We start from the raw sequence: 13,496 nt of genomic DNA, 5'->3' as shown, positions 1-13,496 counted from the left end.
ACTGTGTAAGGTAGCGGACTGCAGTGATGCTTCATTCACTCTGACACCAATGGTATCCCAGTATACTAAGTTACTTCTTCTTTTTCTTGGAACAAGAACAGAAATATTGCCTAGACGAGGACAATCTTCTTCTCTCTATGTTAATTGTATTGCCATGGGAATCTCAAGAATCTGACGGAAGCAAGTCAGTGCCTCTGCTCTGGTCCACTGCAGGTTTTCACCTCAGCTACATTTCTACAAAGCAACCTCACACACCAAAGCAATGCAGCCATTCTGTTTGATATAGTCTTTACAGAATGTGTCCAAAACCACCATAAAACATCACACGGTCCTCAGGCTACAAAAGCTAACCTTTTATGGGAAACAGCCTTCACCTTATGGCCCTGTTCTGTGGTCAATGGTTAATATGGGCCCTGCAATTTTTTAACACAGTTGTCCGTTTTAATCAAGAGATTACCCACTCAGTAGCTATGCTCAGCGGACCACATTCAGCGTAGAACAACAATGTTTGGCAGCATTTTATTTTAACGTCACTGTTACAGTATATCTACATCTCCCTGTCCCTGTTACATTCATAAGGTACAGTGTAACAAAGTATGTAATACTTTATATAATTAGGGATTAGGCCTTACAATCTGGGGGTTATAGGTTCAGATTCCATCTGACCTCTCCCTGCACCTCCATCCATTGGCTGAAGAGCCTTTGAGCAAGGCACCGAACCTCAAATTGGTCCAGGGACCCTAATCAATACCCCGGAAAATAATGTCTCTAAGTGGCTTTGGATAAAAAGCGTCAGCTAAGTTTAATGTAATGTAATGTAATAACATTATGTACTTGCACTGTAAGTATGTAGAGTGTAATATATGTATAATGTTACATTGTAACATGTTGACACATGTTTTGTAGTTGCACTAAAAAAGACACCGTAAAATAAAGTGGTACCCGAAAAAAAGTAAGTGTGCTAAAAGATGTAACATTACTCACTTTGCGTTATGCAACATGATGAAATAATGAAATAATGAAAGAGCTGTAACATTTTTACTGAGTGCTCTGTTGACTGACTCAGATGCGCTTCATTTTCCACTGACTCACTGGATCTGAGTGGGACTGTTATGCCCTCAAGATACCTCCACCAGTACCACTGGGGCCTGTGAACCTGCTGACTGAAGGGCCTCACAGAGTTGTTTTCTTATCTTAAGAAAACACAGGGCTTGCTTTCTGACAAAATTTCACATTCATACATCCAGCCTGTATGATATTGCGATTGTGAGAGTATAAATAAACTGCATTCAATAATATGCAGGTCAGTGAGACTGGAAAGACTGGTGAGGCCAGGAGAAATTCCATCATTTCACAAATGTTATGTTGTGTTATTATCCCTGATCTCCTTTCATCTCTCCCCACCCCTTGGAAATGCCTTCACTGCTATCCAATATGTGCAGCACACGTGTACATAAGCACGTTCTCTCTCTCGTTCTCTCTCTCTCTCTCTCTCTCTCTCTCTCTCTCTCTCTCTCTCTCTCTCTCTCTCTCTCTCTCTCTCTCTCTCTCTCTCTCTCTCTCTCTCTCTCTCTCTCTCTCTCTCTCTCTCTCTCTCTCTCTCTCTCTCTCTCAAGGCCAACAAAGGTATCCATTGTTTAAGAGAATCACTTGTAAATACCTAGTCTCTACTCAACTGACCAATTGCATGGGAGCAGCCCTGCTCTTGACTTCTACATGAGGGGAGCTGTGCTTTCTTTCTTTCTTTCTCTCTCGTGGTCTAAAAACACACTGAACAAACAAACAAGTAACCCCCATCCACCCCCCGCACGCACGCACACACACAAACACACACACACACACACACACACACACACACACACACACACACACACACACACACCTCTAAACTACAACCTTGCATAATGAAGCTTGCCCTTCAAGTTTCTTGCAGCATGCAGCAAACGATGCAATCCATGCACACACCAATATAACTGCAGAATAACACAGCAGTCCAGACACCACACACACATGCATATGCATCTGGGGTCTATACTACAAAGCTGGTTCAGGATAAGTTAAGGTTAAGTTAAGATGTAAATAATGTAATACAAGAGCTTTTCTTAAGAAAATGAGGCTGCAGGCTCTTCTATTAGATTATTTACCTCTTAACTTAACCTTAACTTATCCTGAACCAGCTTTGTAGTATAGGCCCCTAATCTACTTTAAAACAGCAAGCACAAAAGGGATGCACACACAAGCTTTTCTTTTGGACTGTGATATCTACCTCGTGCACTTAAGAAAGACACTCTTGAGCTAAGCCACTTGGGAATAAGTGTAGGGGGGTTTCGGGTGTACAATTTACAGTCTCCAGTCCACTCCTTTTAATTCCACTCCCATTTCTCATGAAAATGAAGGCTGTGTGTGAGAGAGTGTGAGAGAGTGTGTATGCGTGTATTTAACTGTGACTGAACTCTAGCCTTGGTCAGTGTACACCTCACCTCGATAGTTAATGAGTAAGCACAACTGCATGGCCTCTACAGCCAGCAGCCTCTTCTCCTCTGCAGGTTCAAATCACAACAACAGTAAAAGAAAAAAAAAACGAGGCAGGAAAGAGAAACTGGCTTATCAGAAACCGGACCAAATAAGGAGCGAGGCGAAACTATCCGACAGGGTGAGGTAAGATGCGAGCTGGGCTGGGGAGGCTGCATGGCTGGTGCTTGGCGCGGCCTTGCGTAACCAGTCAGAGCATAAAGGTGTGAACAGGTTTCTGTTAAAATTTGTGGAGCCATTGAGCCGCCATTTCCTAATGTTTGATTTACTGTAGCAAACAGACCTGGATTCCAGAGACAAAGGATGTAACTGAACCTACAATAACATGCGGCCTCTCCTTATGGTGGATACTTTGGCCGGGTTTGGGTCATAGCCTACAATATCAAAAAATATCCTGTGCTGGGTTTTTTTTAATTAAGTGCACTCTGTGACACTGTAATTGAGATGGCACAAAAAGTTTCTTCTTTGAGATCTGAAGGGTGTAAGGCATGCGATAAACGAGGCTAATAAAACCGGTATTAAACGAAATAATGAATACATGAAATTGCATGAATTTGATCCATCTTTTACATTTTAAATAATCTCACCTTTCCATAGTACATAAATACAGTTTGTATATCTAGCTACAAAAGTGCATGCACATTATATTTGGGGTGCATGTACATGATGTTTGAGTTTTGGCACAATCTAGGAAGAGTAATCACAACAAGAGATGAGACATACAGTGAAGATGTGAGAAATGACAGCAATCAAACTAATGTCTAGACAGAGAGCATCTATAGAAATGCAAATGAAGCTGTATGGAGAGATGAAAACATGTGAAAAGTCATTGAAACTGGAGGCCTTCAGGTGGGTGAAAGGCTTCAAACTAGAGCACTAAAGACAATACTGTACTCCTTCAGGCTTTTCTAAGGTGTGATTGCAACCTCAAGTGGTTTTACAGGTGTGGCACACAGGATTAGGAAAAAAAATTCTTGCCTAAGACAGCTGGTCTGACCATATGGACTGTGCGAAGTGCAACGCCTTTAAAGGAGCACTATGTCATATTTTTAACAGTTTATTTCCAGAATTAATGCTGTCCATTCACAAATGTTAGCTTTTTCACAACCACCACCATCAAATTCTAAATATCCATTATGACTGAGAAAATAACACACTTCATATGTGAAAAGTTGGATCTTGTCAATTATTCGCAATTTTGAATTGACTTGACATTTTTAGCTGTAAAAGTTATTGTGCATTGGTCATACTAGTAAATATTAGTTCATTATTTAGTAAATATTATTGAAAAGATCAAGTTTGGCTGTAGGCAGCGGAGTTTGAATGAGCAGCATAGTTGTAACACCTACTCTGGCCATCTTCTACACAGTGCACCTTTAAAATGAATATAATGAATATTTGAAACAAAGAAATAAAAAATAAATATGTTGAGCATTACACAACTACTCATGGATGATTCAAACTTTGTGTATTATAGGCTACTGTTTAGGTCATTACCAAGTGGTACAATACAAGGTGACTAACCTGTGACACACTACAGCTCAACATGCATCTGATGCAATGGGTAGGAATGTGGTTTCACTTCACTACCTTATGACAGGGACAGAAAAATTACAACTATTTATGTTCGCGTCAACATGTTTTGAAAGTCATTGTGACACAACATCTTCACATTCCAATGTTTTTCCTATAAACGAACACAAAATACAGGGCCACAATACACTTCCATTTGTATTTTCTTTGCTATGACCCCATTTTCCATGTGACTAAATGAAAAGTTTTGAATTTTCTCAAACATTTCTGACTTTGGCAAAGGTCACAACCATATACTGTACGTATCTGTGTCACATACAGATTTTTACTACTTCAAACACCTGTGCTGCGGAGCTCGTCAGACCTGTCCGACAGCACAGGGTTACCTGCATGTCATATTTACACTCAGCCGGAACCCGTGTTTGCTGCCATGATGTGAAATGCAGATTACAATGCATGTACCACACTGCTTCCTGGTGGCTTCATTAGAATAGGACAACACCACCAATAAAACATTTAAATGGTCTTGTTTTACGGGGAAACAAGGTACGGAACAGAAAGAGTTATGAACTGTAAAACAACAGCCAAGCAAGTCTTGGATATTTAAAATTGAAGATAAAAATGTCTGTGTGCAGGTATGTGATGAAATCTTTCAGTAACGTCACAAAACGTGAGATACAAGCCAAAACTGATGGACAATGATTAACTGCACACAAGGTTGCGAACTTGCTACAGGATTAACCAGCGACCGAGAGAGAGAGCAGCCTTCCAACACACACTCAGATGGGCTCCATTAGGCACAGGAAAAGGCGACCCTAAACCCCCCCAACCCCCTGTTTGCATTTCATTATTCTGGCACACTTAGCCCAGTCTCAAGTCTCACCCACTCACTCACTACTACATTTCATTCATTTGCAGGCTCCATGCCTGCCTGCCTGTCACTCTCTTTTACTCTTTCCCTCCTTCTCTGCCTCCCTCCCTTTCAGTCTGCCTTCAGTCTCCGGTCTCTCCGCCCTTCCCTCCCTCTCTCCGCCTGTCTCTGACTGCCAACTCCCCCGCTCTCTCTCTCTCTCTCTCTCTCCCTCTCTCCCCTTTAAGACTCTTGCAGTCCTGGCTCGACCTGTTTATCTGAGGTTGTGCTGCGCTCAACGCTCGACCCGCACCAGCCAGTGCAGAAAAAAAGGGGGAGGTTCTCTGTCTGCTTTCAATCAATAACCTGTGGAATTCAGAAAGACAAGTAGGTCCCGTCTCTGGCTGGCGTCATTACATTCTCCCCAGAGGAGTAGGCTTGGAGCCATCTCTCACCCTCTCCCTCTCTCTGTCAGTAGCTCACTCAGTCTCTTGCTGTCTGTCTACCTGTCTGTCTGTCTGTCTGTCAGATTCCCTCCATTTTTTCCTCACCCTCTTCTACCTTGACAGGTGCGTGCCTCTGCCTGTGCGCGTTGTGTGTCGAGTGAGTGTGTGTGCGTGAGCGCAACTTGGAAGTAGGAGTGAGCACCAGCCAGCCAGCCAGCCATGGCCGAGCCGACGTCTCCGGATTACTTCAGCTGTCCGCTGTGTACCGAGTTCCTGCGGGACCCCGTGGCCATCCCGTGCGGCCACAGCTTCTGCATGGACTGCATCAGTGGCTACTGGAACGAGGCAGACTACACGGGCATCTACATCTGCCCACAATGCCGCATCACCTTCACCCAGCGGCCCGTGCTGCGGCCCAACGCCACCCTCACCAAGGTGGCCGAGAAGATCAAGAAGACCGGCCTGAACCTCAACTCGGCGCCACCCGCCTCTGTGCCCGCAGCCAACAGCTACGCAGGCCCCTCTGATGTTCCCTGCGACTTCTGCTCAGGCAAGAAGCTCAAGGCGGTCAAGTCCTGCCTGAACTGCCTGGCGTCCTACTGCGACAAGCATCTGAAGCCCCACTACGAGTCGGCCACTTTCAAGCGGCACAAGCTGGTGGACGAGCTGGGCAACCTGGACCGCAAGATCTGCCCGCAGCACCAGAAGAGCCTGGAGCTGTTCTGCCGCACCGACCAGATGTGTATCTGCGCCATCTGTACGGTCAGCGAGCACAAGGGTCACGACATCGTGTCAGCTGAGGCGGAGAGGGGCGAGAAACAGGTGAGTGGGAAACTTAACGGTACACGCTCTTTTTGACAGTAATTAGGTCATTGTGTGGATCGTTTGCTTAAATGTGACACGGTTTAGAAATTACATACGTCTTTTATGCCTTTATGGGCAGAGAGAGGCCAGGGACAGGTGAATGGGGAACTGCAGTACACCCTCTTTTCAGGAATTTCTTGACATGTGGGAAGTTCAGTTTTTGTTTGCTTAAACGTGACGCTGCATACGTAGGAATCACATATCTTTTATGCTTTTATGGACTTTGACTTTGATTGATGTACAAGGCAACAGGAGCATTCTCACCGTAAAAGTACAGTAGAAAATGTATGACGTGTTTAGACACTACTGGATTGCAGTACATATAGTGATTAGATATGGCATCGGCTTGTGAGCACACTACATTCTCCATATCTACCGTCTTTTGTTTGTACAATACACTACATTCAACATTCTCCATATCCACTGTGGTAGAAGTTTAAGTTCAAATTGTGGTATGTCAAGAAACTGGAAAGACCACAGCTGTTAGGATTGTGGTGGGGTGGTAAATGAATTTGAAAAAAGGGAGGGAATACACAAAGTACACATGCATGCTGGGTGAGAGAGCTTTTTCGCAACAGCCGCGATTCTGGTACTGGGAGTGTTGCTCACACAGTGACTAATGATTTATCCTCCTCGGTCTCCTCTCTGCTTTTGAAATAGCTGAGAGGCTCAGTCAGAGCAAGTTTATCTCAGAGTTGTGGGATTAGGTCTCGATGGTGGAATGCAGGAGGAGAGGAGAGAAGCGAAGCGGCCTCCCAACCCCCCTTCTCTCTCCCTCTCTCCTCTGTATCACTGTGAGAAAAAAAACAAAGTGCCTAAAACCCACTCGCCCCAGTCAGCCCCCCTACCCTAACCCTACCCCTTGTCAAAGCCATCAACCACCTCACCAAGCATGTTGGTCAGAAGATGTGCGGTCTGGTGGTTTTCTTGCTGGAAAGGGGAGGCATTTCTTCATCATTAGTGCCATGAGAGGTCTTGAAGAGTCATGTGAGGTACTGCTGCTCTGCTGGGCATATCAAACGAAACCACCTATTGAGATCCACAAAGAGCCAGAGTGGCGGATGGGTGGATTGTTTTTCTATGGGAAAAAAGGAGAGAGAAAAAAAATCACAATCGCATGATGTTATCCAATTTGCATCAAAGTGGATTTATCGTATTAGTAACTAAGTCAAAAAATAAATATGTGCAAAACAGCCTAGTGGGGTTTTGATGGCAATTAGCCAACACAAAAGACAGGGCTTTTTATTATTTTTCATCACCTGATAAAAAGGAGGCCTGGTGTCCGTCAAACCCCAGATTAGGAGACCCAAAGTCTCTCACGTCTGTCTCTCCCTCTCACACTCACACTCGCAATCACTCTCCCCCTCTCTCTAATTCACTCTCACCCTAACCCTCACCCTTTACTTGCTCTCTCTGTCTCTCTCTCACACACACACCCATACCCATACTTTTTCCCCCCCCCCCCCCACACACACACACACACACATCACCCATACACAGAAATACCCACTCTTTTTATTCCCCCCTCGCCCCACTCCACACACACACATCACCCATACACACACAGAAATACCCAATCTTTTTATCCTACCACCCCCCACCCTTCACCCCATCCCTCCTCCCCAGATTCCCCACATTCCTCAAGCTTATCTTGAAGAATGGTTCGGTGGGCTTGGTTAAAGGTTGTGCTAAAGCCCCCTCTGTGTTCGCTGAAGGCTGGGGACGCGTATGCACCTTGAAATGTCTCTCCATAGGCTGGCCAGGCTGGCCGTGGTGGCGGAGCGGTGGTTGTGCATTCCTCACGTAACTAAGATTCCGCCTCTTGTCTTCTTTTCATTCTCTTCCTCCATCTTCGGAGATAATGCCGCCCATACTGAGCAGGTTCCTTTAGAAACATGGGAGGACAGAAAATAAGGGGTAAAAAAAACGAGACACCATTAGACTTGCTCTAGAGAGAATTAGTTCAACCCAATGTAAACACAGGGAACAATGAAATGAATTCAATGAAATAAAAACAGGAGTTTTCATAAAAGGTGTGGCGGAAAGCCTGAAGGACAGTGGGTTTTTTAGTGTCTTTTATCCAAAAATACTCCTACATGTACGGATGGGAAAACAATAACTAATGTTCTAATGTCAATGTTCCCATCATTACACAGAAACTCCTCGGCGTGTCTCAAGCTGAAATCCGACAGAAATACGAACAGAGAACAAAAGAACTGGAGGAGCTGAAGACAGCTGTGGACTCCCTGAAGGTGGGTGGAAAACATTATTCGAGACTGCAGTCAAATTTTAACAGTGAATAGTATTTTTTTAACAAGGGCTCGGCAACGCAAAACAAACAACTCATGGCTAAAAGCATCACAAGCTCAAAACCACCATCGAGAGTCATGCTGACTCTACCACAACCACACCCCTGCACATCTACCTACATGCAGGAATTACCACGAGTAAGCACAGTAAACATGCAACATGGTGGTTTGCGGTATTGAACACCTGTGTTGATACAACACACTGTCATCCTAGTGAACCGTGTGTCCCTTGCCTCCTTGTTTGCTTCTTTCTTAGAAATACCAGTGCTGATACAGCTCTTTTAGCTCTCTGTTTTAGATCAAAAATAGTGTTAATTTAAATTTGTAGAGTTCAAATTACACTGGTCACCTGCAAAATTTTTCGCTGACTCTTGATTCCACTCGGATCCAGTAATTTGACTACTGTATCTGTACACTTTATCTGGATTTATATTAGTTTACTCTGAAACCCCATTTTTTTTACTATGTATTTTTCACATCTGGTGTTCTTTATTTTTAAATCTCCTTGGTGTTTTCTCTACTTTCTTTGTTTTAACACTTCTTTGTAAAGCACTTTCATGGTGCATGTATGAAATGTGCTTTATACTGTAAATAAATCTGCCTTATCGTGCCCTTGTTTCTTCTCAGAGCTCTGCCCAGAGGGCCATGACGGAGAGCAAGAAGATGTTTGATGAGATGATCACCTCCATCGAGAGGATGAGGTCAGAGGTCACCAAGCTGATCAACATCAACGAGAGGGCGGCCTTCAGCCAGGCCGAGGGCCTGATGGAGCGGCTGGAGCAGGAGATTGACGAGCTGAAGAAGAAGGAGACGGGACTCAAGCAGCTCTACAGCACAGAGGACCACATCCACTTCCTACAGGTAGGGGAGAAAACACAAGAACACCAAGAAATCTCAATCAGAATGGCTCAGAGAGTAATAGCCATAACCTGCCTGCCATAAATTTGATCCTACCAACTCTGAATCAGCTTATCGTAATGAGCAGAGCCGGATCAAGATGGTCCGGGGAGGACCCTACGCTACAGTTTTGCTGTGGGCCCCCCTGAAAGACAAATTTTGCTACAAAATTACATAGACAGAGTGATAATTATGAGCTACGAATTAAGGAAAAGATACCTGACAAGTATTAACAATATTTAAATTAAAATGTTTATTTCCCCAATATCACATCTTGTCACATTTCTGCAATTTTTGACCTCAAGTCTGACCGCAATGGGGGGCCCCTAGCATGTGGGCGCCCCTAGGCTTCACCGTATCTTGCTTGTGCATTAATTCGGCCCTGGTAATGAGCTCAAGACAGGTAGTAGTTATTCAGTGAAGTAACCTGTGCTAGCAAGGCATTTCACTGGCAAAAACAGAGTGCATTACGAGGATGAATATCACATTTAAATTTCAATTATGTTAATTTACATTATTTATAATAATCCATTAGACTGATGACAGGGCATATCATGCACAGTACATGACACAACACTATACTCTCTAATGGCTTGACCCTTTGTGTTTCCCTATGCCAGAACTTCAACTATCTCTGCACCCCTACGGATGACGGGTTTGTGCCCAGGGTCAGCCTTAACCCTGACTTCTCCTTCTCAGCCGCCAGGAAGGCTGTCTCCGAGATCAAGGAGAGGCTGGAGGAGATCGGCAGAGAGGAACTCATGAAGATCTCCAAGTCAGGTGAGAGACCTGCAGCACTTGTTTCCTTTCTTCTCTGTTTTTCTTTGTTTTGAGGCTTGTTTGAGCTTTTATTTGACAGGATAGTGAAGGACAGTCAGGAAACAATTGAGAGAGAGAGAGAGAGAGAGAGAGAGAGAGAGAGAGAGAGAGAGAGAGAGAGAGAGAGAGAGAGAGAGAGAGAGATTGGGTAGGGTTGGGAAATGACCCAGGCCGGACTTGAACCTGGGTCCCCATGGGGATGTGACCTGTATGTGATAAGGTGCATTCACGTGCTGGTCCACAGTATCAACAGAGCACTAGTTTCTAAACCAGACTTTCTAGTTTCTTAACCAGGCTCTCGCAAGATGTATGTAGTTCTGCCAAGTTTCACATGGCTTTCCACTGAGCTCCACTGAACTATATGCATCCAGCAAGAGTGAGATTACGAGGTTGTTAGGCCATTGCTGAAATAATACTAGGAAAGCCTTCAACAAACACTGAAAAGCTAGCTGGACTCTTGAACTGCTACATGTTACAAATAATAAAAAACGTCACACTCACTTAACAAGGTTAAATAAAAAAAGAGTACAGGGAACTAGGCCATGTGTCAACAACATCAATCTCTATCCGTAGCTTTCATCATGATAATGGCAATGAAATTAAGAATATCAATATACTGTATTTTCATATGCTGGAAATCTTTGAGGGTTCCAGGAAAGACTAAAATGTTGGACATGTAGATCATTTGATTACAATGTCAACCTCTTAACTCAATAGTCGATTTTGTTTTCTCTGCATGACAGTGAATGAAGTTCCTGTTTACACAATGGAGAACCGCACCCGTGAAAAGAGCTCCAGAGGTGAGGACTACATTTGTTTCCCACTTACACTACTACTCTAGTACAACAACTGCTTTTGTCTGTAACACCTGCAAAATGGTCCATGCATGTGTACGTTAACACTAAAGCGACAACACTGAAAATGGTAACCCTGCATTCCTGCATAAACCCCGGTTTATTAAAACACATTTTCCCTCATTTTGCAGTTGCCAAAGAAGTTGCCAGTGTAGTTGCCAGCGTAGTTGACAGTCCACCGCCCCCAGAGCCAAAGGGCCGGCCTGAATTTCTGAAATGTAAGTACCTCATTATTCACCATTCTCCAGGTCCATTTGTTCTGCATGTTGAATAATTTGTGTCAGTGAATAAGTCCCAAATATGCTATGAATTCAGCAATATCCCAGCAAATTTGGAATCACACAAAATTCTTCATCAAGAATCAAAATGTTGTTGTTTCCCCTCAAAAAAATGTTCTGTGTTTTCCCATCCTGTTCTTTTCAGACTTCTGTCAGCTCAGACTGGATGCCAATACGGCCTATAAGGAGCTGCACCTCTCTGAGCGTGACCGCAAGGTGACCAGGACACGGGACCTGCAGCCATACTCGGAGACCCCAGAGCGTTTCGACAGCTTCGCCCAGGTGTTGTGCCGAGAGGCCCTGTCCGGCGGACGCTTCTACTGGGAGATCGAGTGGAGCGGGGAGTTCTCCATCGGTGTGGCCTACAAGGGCCTCAGTCGAAAGGGCAAAGGCTCCCTCTGCTTGCTGGGATACAATGACAAGTCCTGGAGCCTGCTGTGCTCTGACTCTGGGTACTCGGCCTGGCACAACCGAGTGGACAAGGCCGTCAAAGGACCCCATTCACCGCGGATAGGCGTCTACCTGGATCACAAGGCCGGCGTTTTGGCCTTCTACAGCATCGGGGAGACCATGACCCTGCTGCACAGATTTGAGACCACCTTCGCTGAGCCACTGTACCCTGGCTTTGGCGTGGGGACTTCTGTCAAAATCTGTCAAGTCAAATGAGCTTTTCCATGCAGTTTTTCACATTTTTTTCCATTGTAGAAAATGCAAATGTGTCAAGTTGTAAACGAACAAACCAACACAGTGATTTTCTGTATGTACGATTTTTAAAAGACTTTTGGTGTATTTAATGCTTTTTCTTTTTTAACCAGTATATCAACTGCTGTGATGATGGACAATTACACTGACTTTTTTACTGCTGTTTTAACTGTTGCTCGTTACAAAGGTATTGCTTCACATTTTCTTAAATTGACATGTTTGAATACAAATATTTATCAGAAAGTCCATTTCACCCACGTGTATCCTTTTTATTCCAATAACCCATTTATATTTTAATAAAGTTTTTTTTGAAGTACTACTTTTATTTTGTGCTTGTTGTTTACGCACTCAATGCATCCAAGGATTACAATGTAGCTTACAAAGTAAATGTAAAATACTATAAAACAAAGGCCTAAGTCTCTCTTAAACCCAGACAGTGACCTCATAACCTCTTCACCACATACCAAACACTACATTAATGCTGGTTTACCTCTGCAGCAAACAAAACACAAATGGCTTTAGGTAAACATGAACACAGCACAATACTTTTGGATTATCTCTATATTTGGCAAGGTTTTTTGTTTGTTTCAAAGGCTACGTCCTCCGGCTCAAGCCGTCAGCCTAATATCCTGCAGGCTGATAGCTGCAGATAAGTATAATGGATATTGGTGGTGTAGGTGTGAAAAGTGTGGATATTCGGAAAACCCTGCACATAATACTGTACAAAGTACAGTGATCAATCTCTATGTGGTGTTTTCTGAATATTCACTCTTTGATCTAGTTTTTTCCAGACCTGCATAAGACCTTTATAATCCACAGTCTGACAATAGCAGACCTTTCGAGTGTTTTCTGGCTTGCCAATGAGTGAGTAGGCCAACAGTAAGAAACCCATAGCTTACAAACCATGGAACATACGCCCAAAAGCAAACACCCACCTGGCTGGCCCCATTAAATGTGTTCACCACCACCAAATACTGTGAAACAGTGCTCCCTAGCTGAAAAAAGATGAACACAAGCAGTCAACAATGGCGTGCTGGTTTAAACCACAGACCTAGATTAAACATTGTGACAAATCACAGTAGTTGCATCAATTGTTTGTACAGTGTCACAACCACTGGCTCGTTAGTGGCTGTAACATTATGTCACATAAGTGAGTACACCCCTCACAATTTTGCAGATTTGTTGGTATATCTTTTCATAGGACAACATTAAAGAAATTTCATTTTGACAAAATGATAGTGACCTGTTAACAACATATATAATCGCTTAAATGTGTTTCTCACTCACAAAAAAAATAAAAATACAGTCATTAATGTTTGAACATATACCCACAAAAGTGAGTACATCCCATAAAATCCTGTACAGAAGGGGCCGTGTCTCCAAATGAAAAGGGATTAAAGGGAGGTCATCGG

At 43.7% G+C, this 13,496-nt stretch overlaps 1 protein-coding gene across 3 annotated transcripts; it reads left to right on the top strand.

Annotated features, from left to right (window-relative positions):
• Window positions 1–5,172: 5,172 nt before the first annotated feature.
• On the top strand, window positions 5,173–12,387 carry ftr82 (finTRIM family, member 82). 3 transcript variants are annotated; one of them, XM_063203523.1, is made up of 8 exons: window positions 5,173–5,302; window positions 5,485–6,183; window positions 8,382–8,477; window positions 9,162–9,395; window positions 10,052–10,211; window positions 10,994–11,050; window positions 11,236–11,322; window positions 11,528–12,387. In XM_063203523.1, the coding sequence occupies exons 2-8, from the start codon at window positions 5,581–5,583 to the stop codon at window positions 12,046–12,048; spliced, it is 1,758 nt and encodes a 585-aa protein (XP_063059593.1). In that variant the 5' UTR covers window positions 5,173–5,302; window positions 5,485–5,580; the 3' UTR covers window positions 12,049–12,387. The 3 variants fall into 3 exon arrangements, with proteins under 3 accessions (XP_063059593.1, XP_063059592.1, XP_063059591.1); XM_063203522.1 differs by having other exon boundaries at window positions 5,445–6,183; XM_063203521.1 differs by lacking the exon at window positions 5,173–5,302 and having other exon boundaries at window positions 5,323–6,183.
• The last annotated feature ends 1,109 nt before the right edge of the window (window positions 12,388–13,496 follow it).

This window comes from Engraulis encrasicolus, chromosome 7 (assembly GCF_034702125.1).
Source record: "Engraulis encrasicolus isolate BLACKSEA-1 chromosome 7, IST_EnEncr_1.0, whole genome shotgun sequence".
NCBI lineage: Eukaryota > Metazoa > Chordata > Actinopteri > Clupeiformes > Engraulidae > Engraulis > Engraulis encrasicolus.
The sequence above is the reverse complement of the archived record's forward strand: the minus strand, read 5'-3'. Positions and strand labels throughout refer to the sequence as shown.

What these genes read in the sequence shown, in the direction of transcription:
- ftr82 (XM_063203523.1), top strand. Translation starts at nt 5,581, where the DNA reads ATGGCCGAGCCGACGTCTCCGGATTACTTCAGCTGTCCGCTGTGTACC. An exon ending in CGGAGAGGGGCGAGAAACAG is followed by an intron (nt 6,184 to 8,381) that starts GTGAGTGGGAAA and finishes ATCATTACACAG; the next exon opens with AAACTCCTCGGCGTGTCTCA. An exon ending in ACCACATCCACTTCCTACAG is followed by an intron (nt 9,396 to 10,051) that starts GTAGGGGAGAAA and finishes TCCCTATGCCAG; the next exon opens with AACTTCAACTATCTCTGCAC.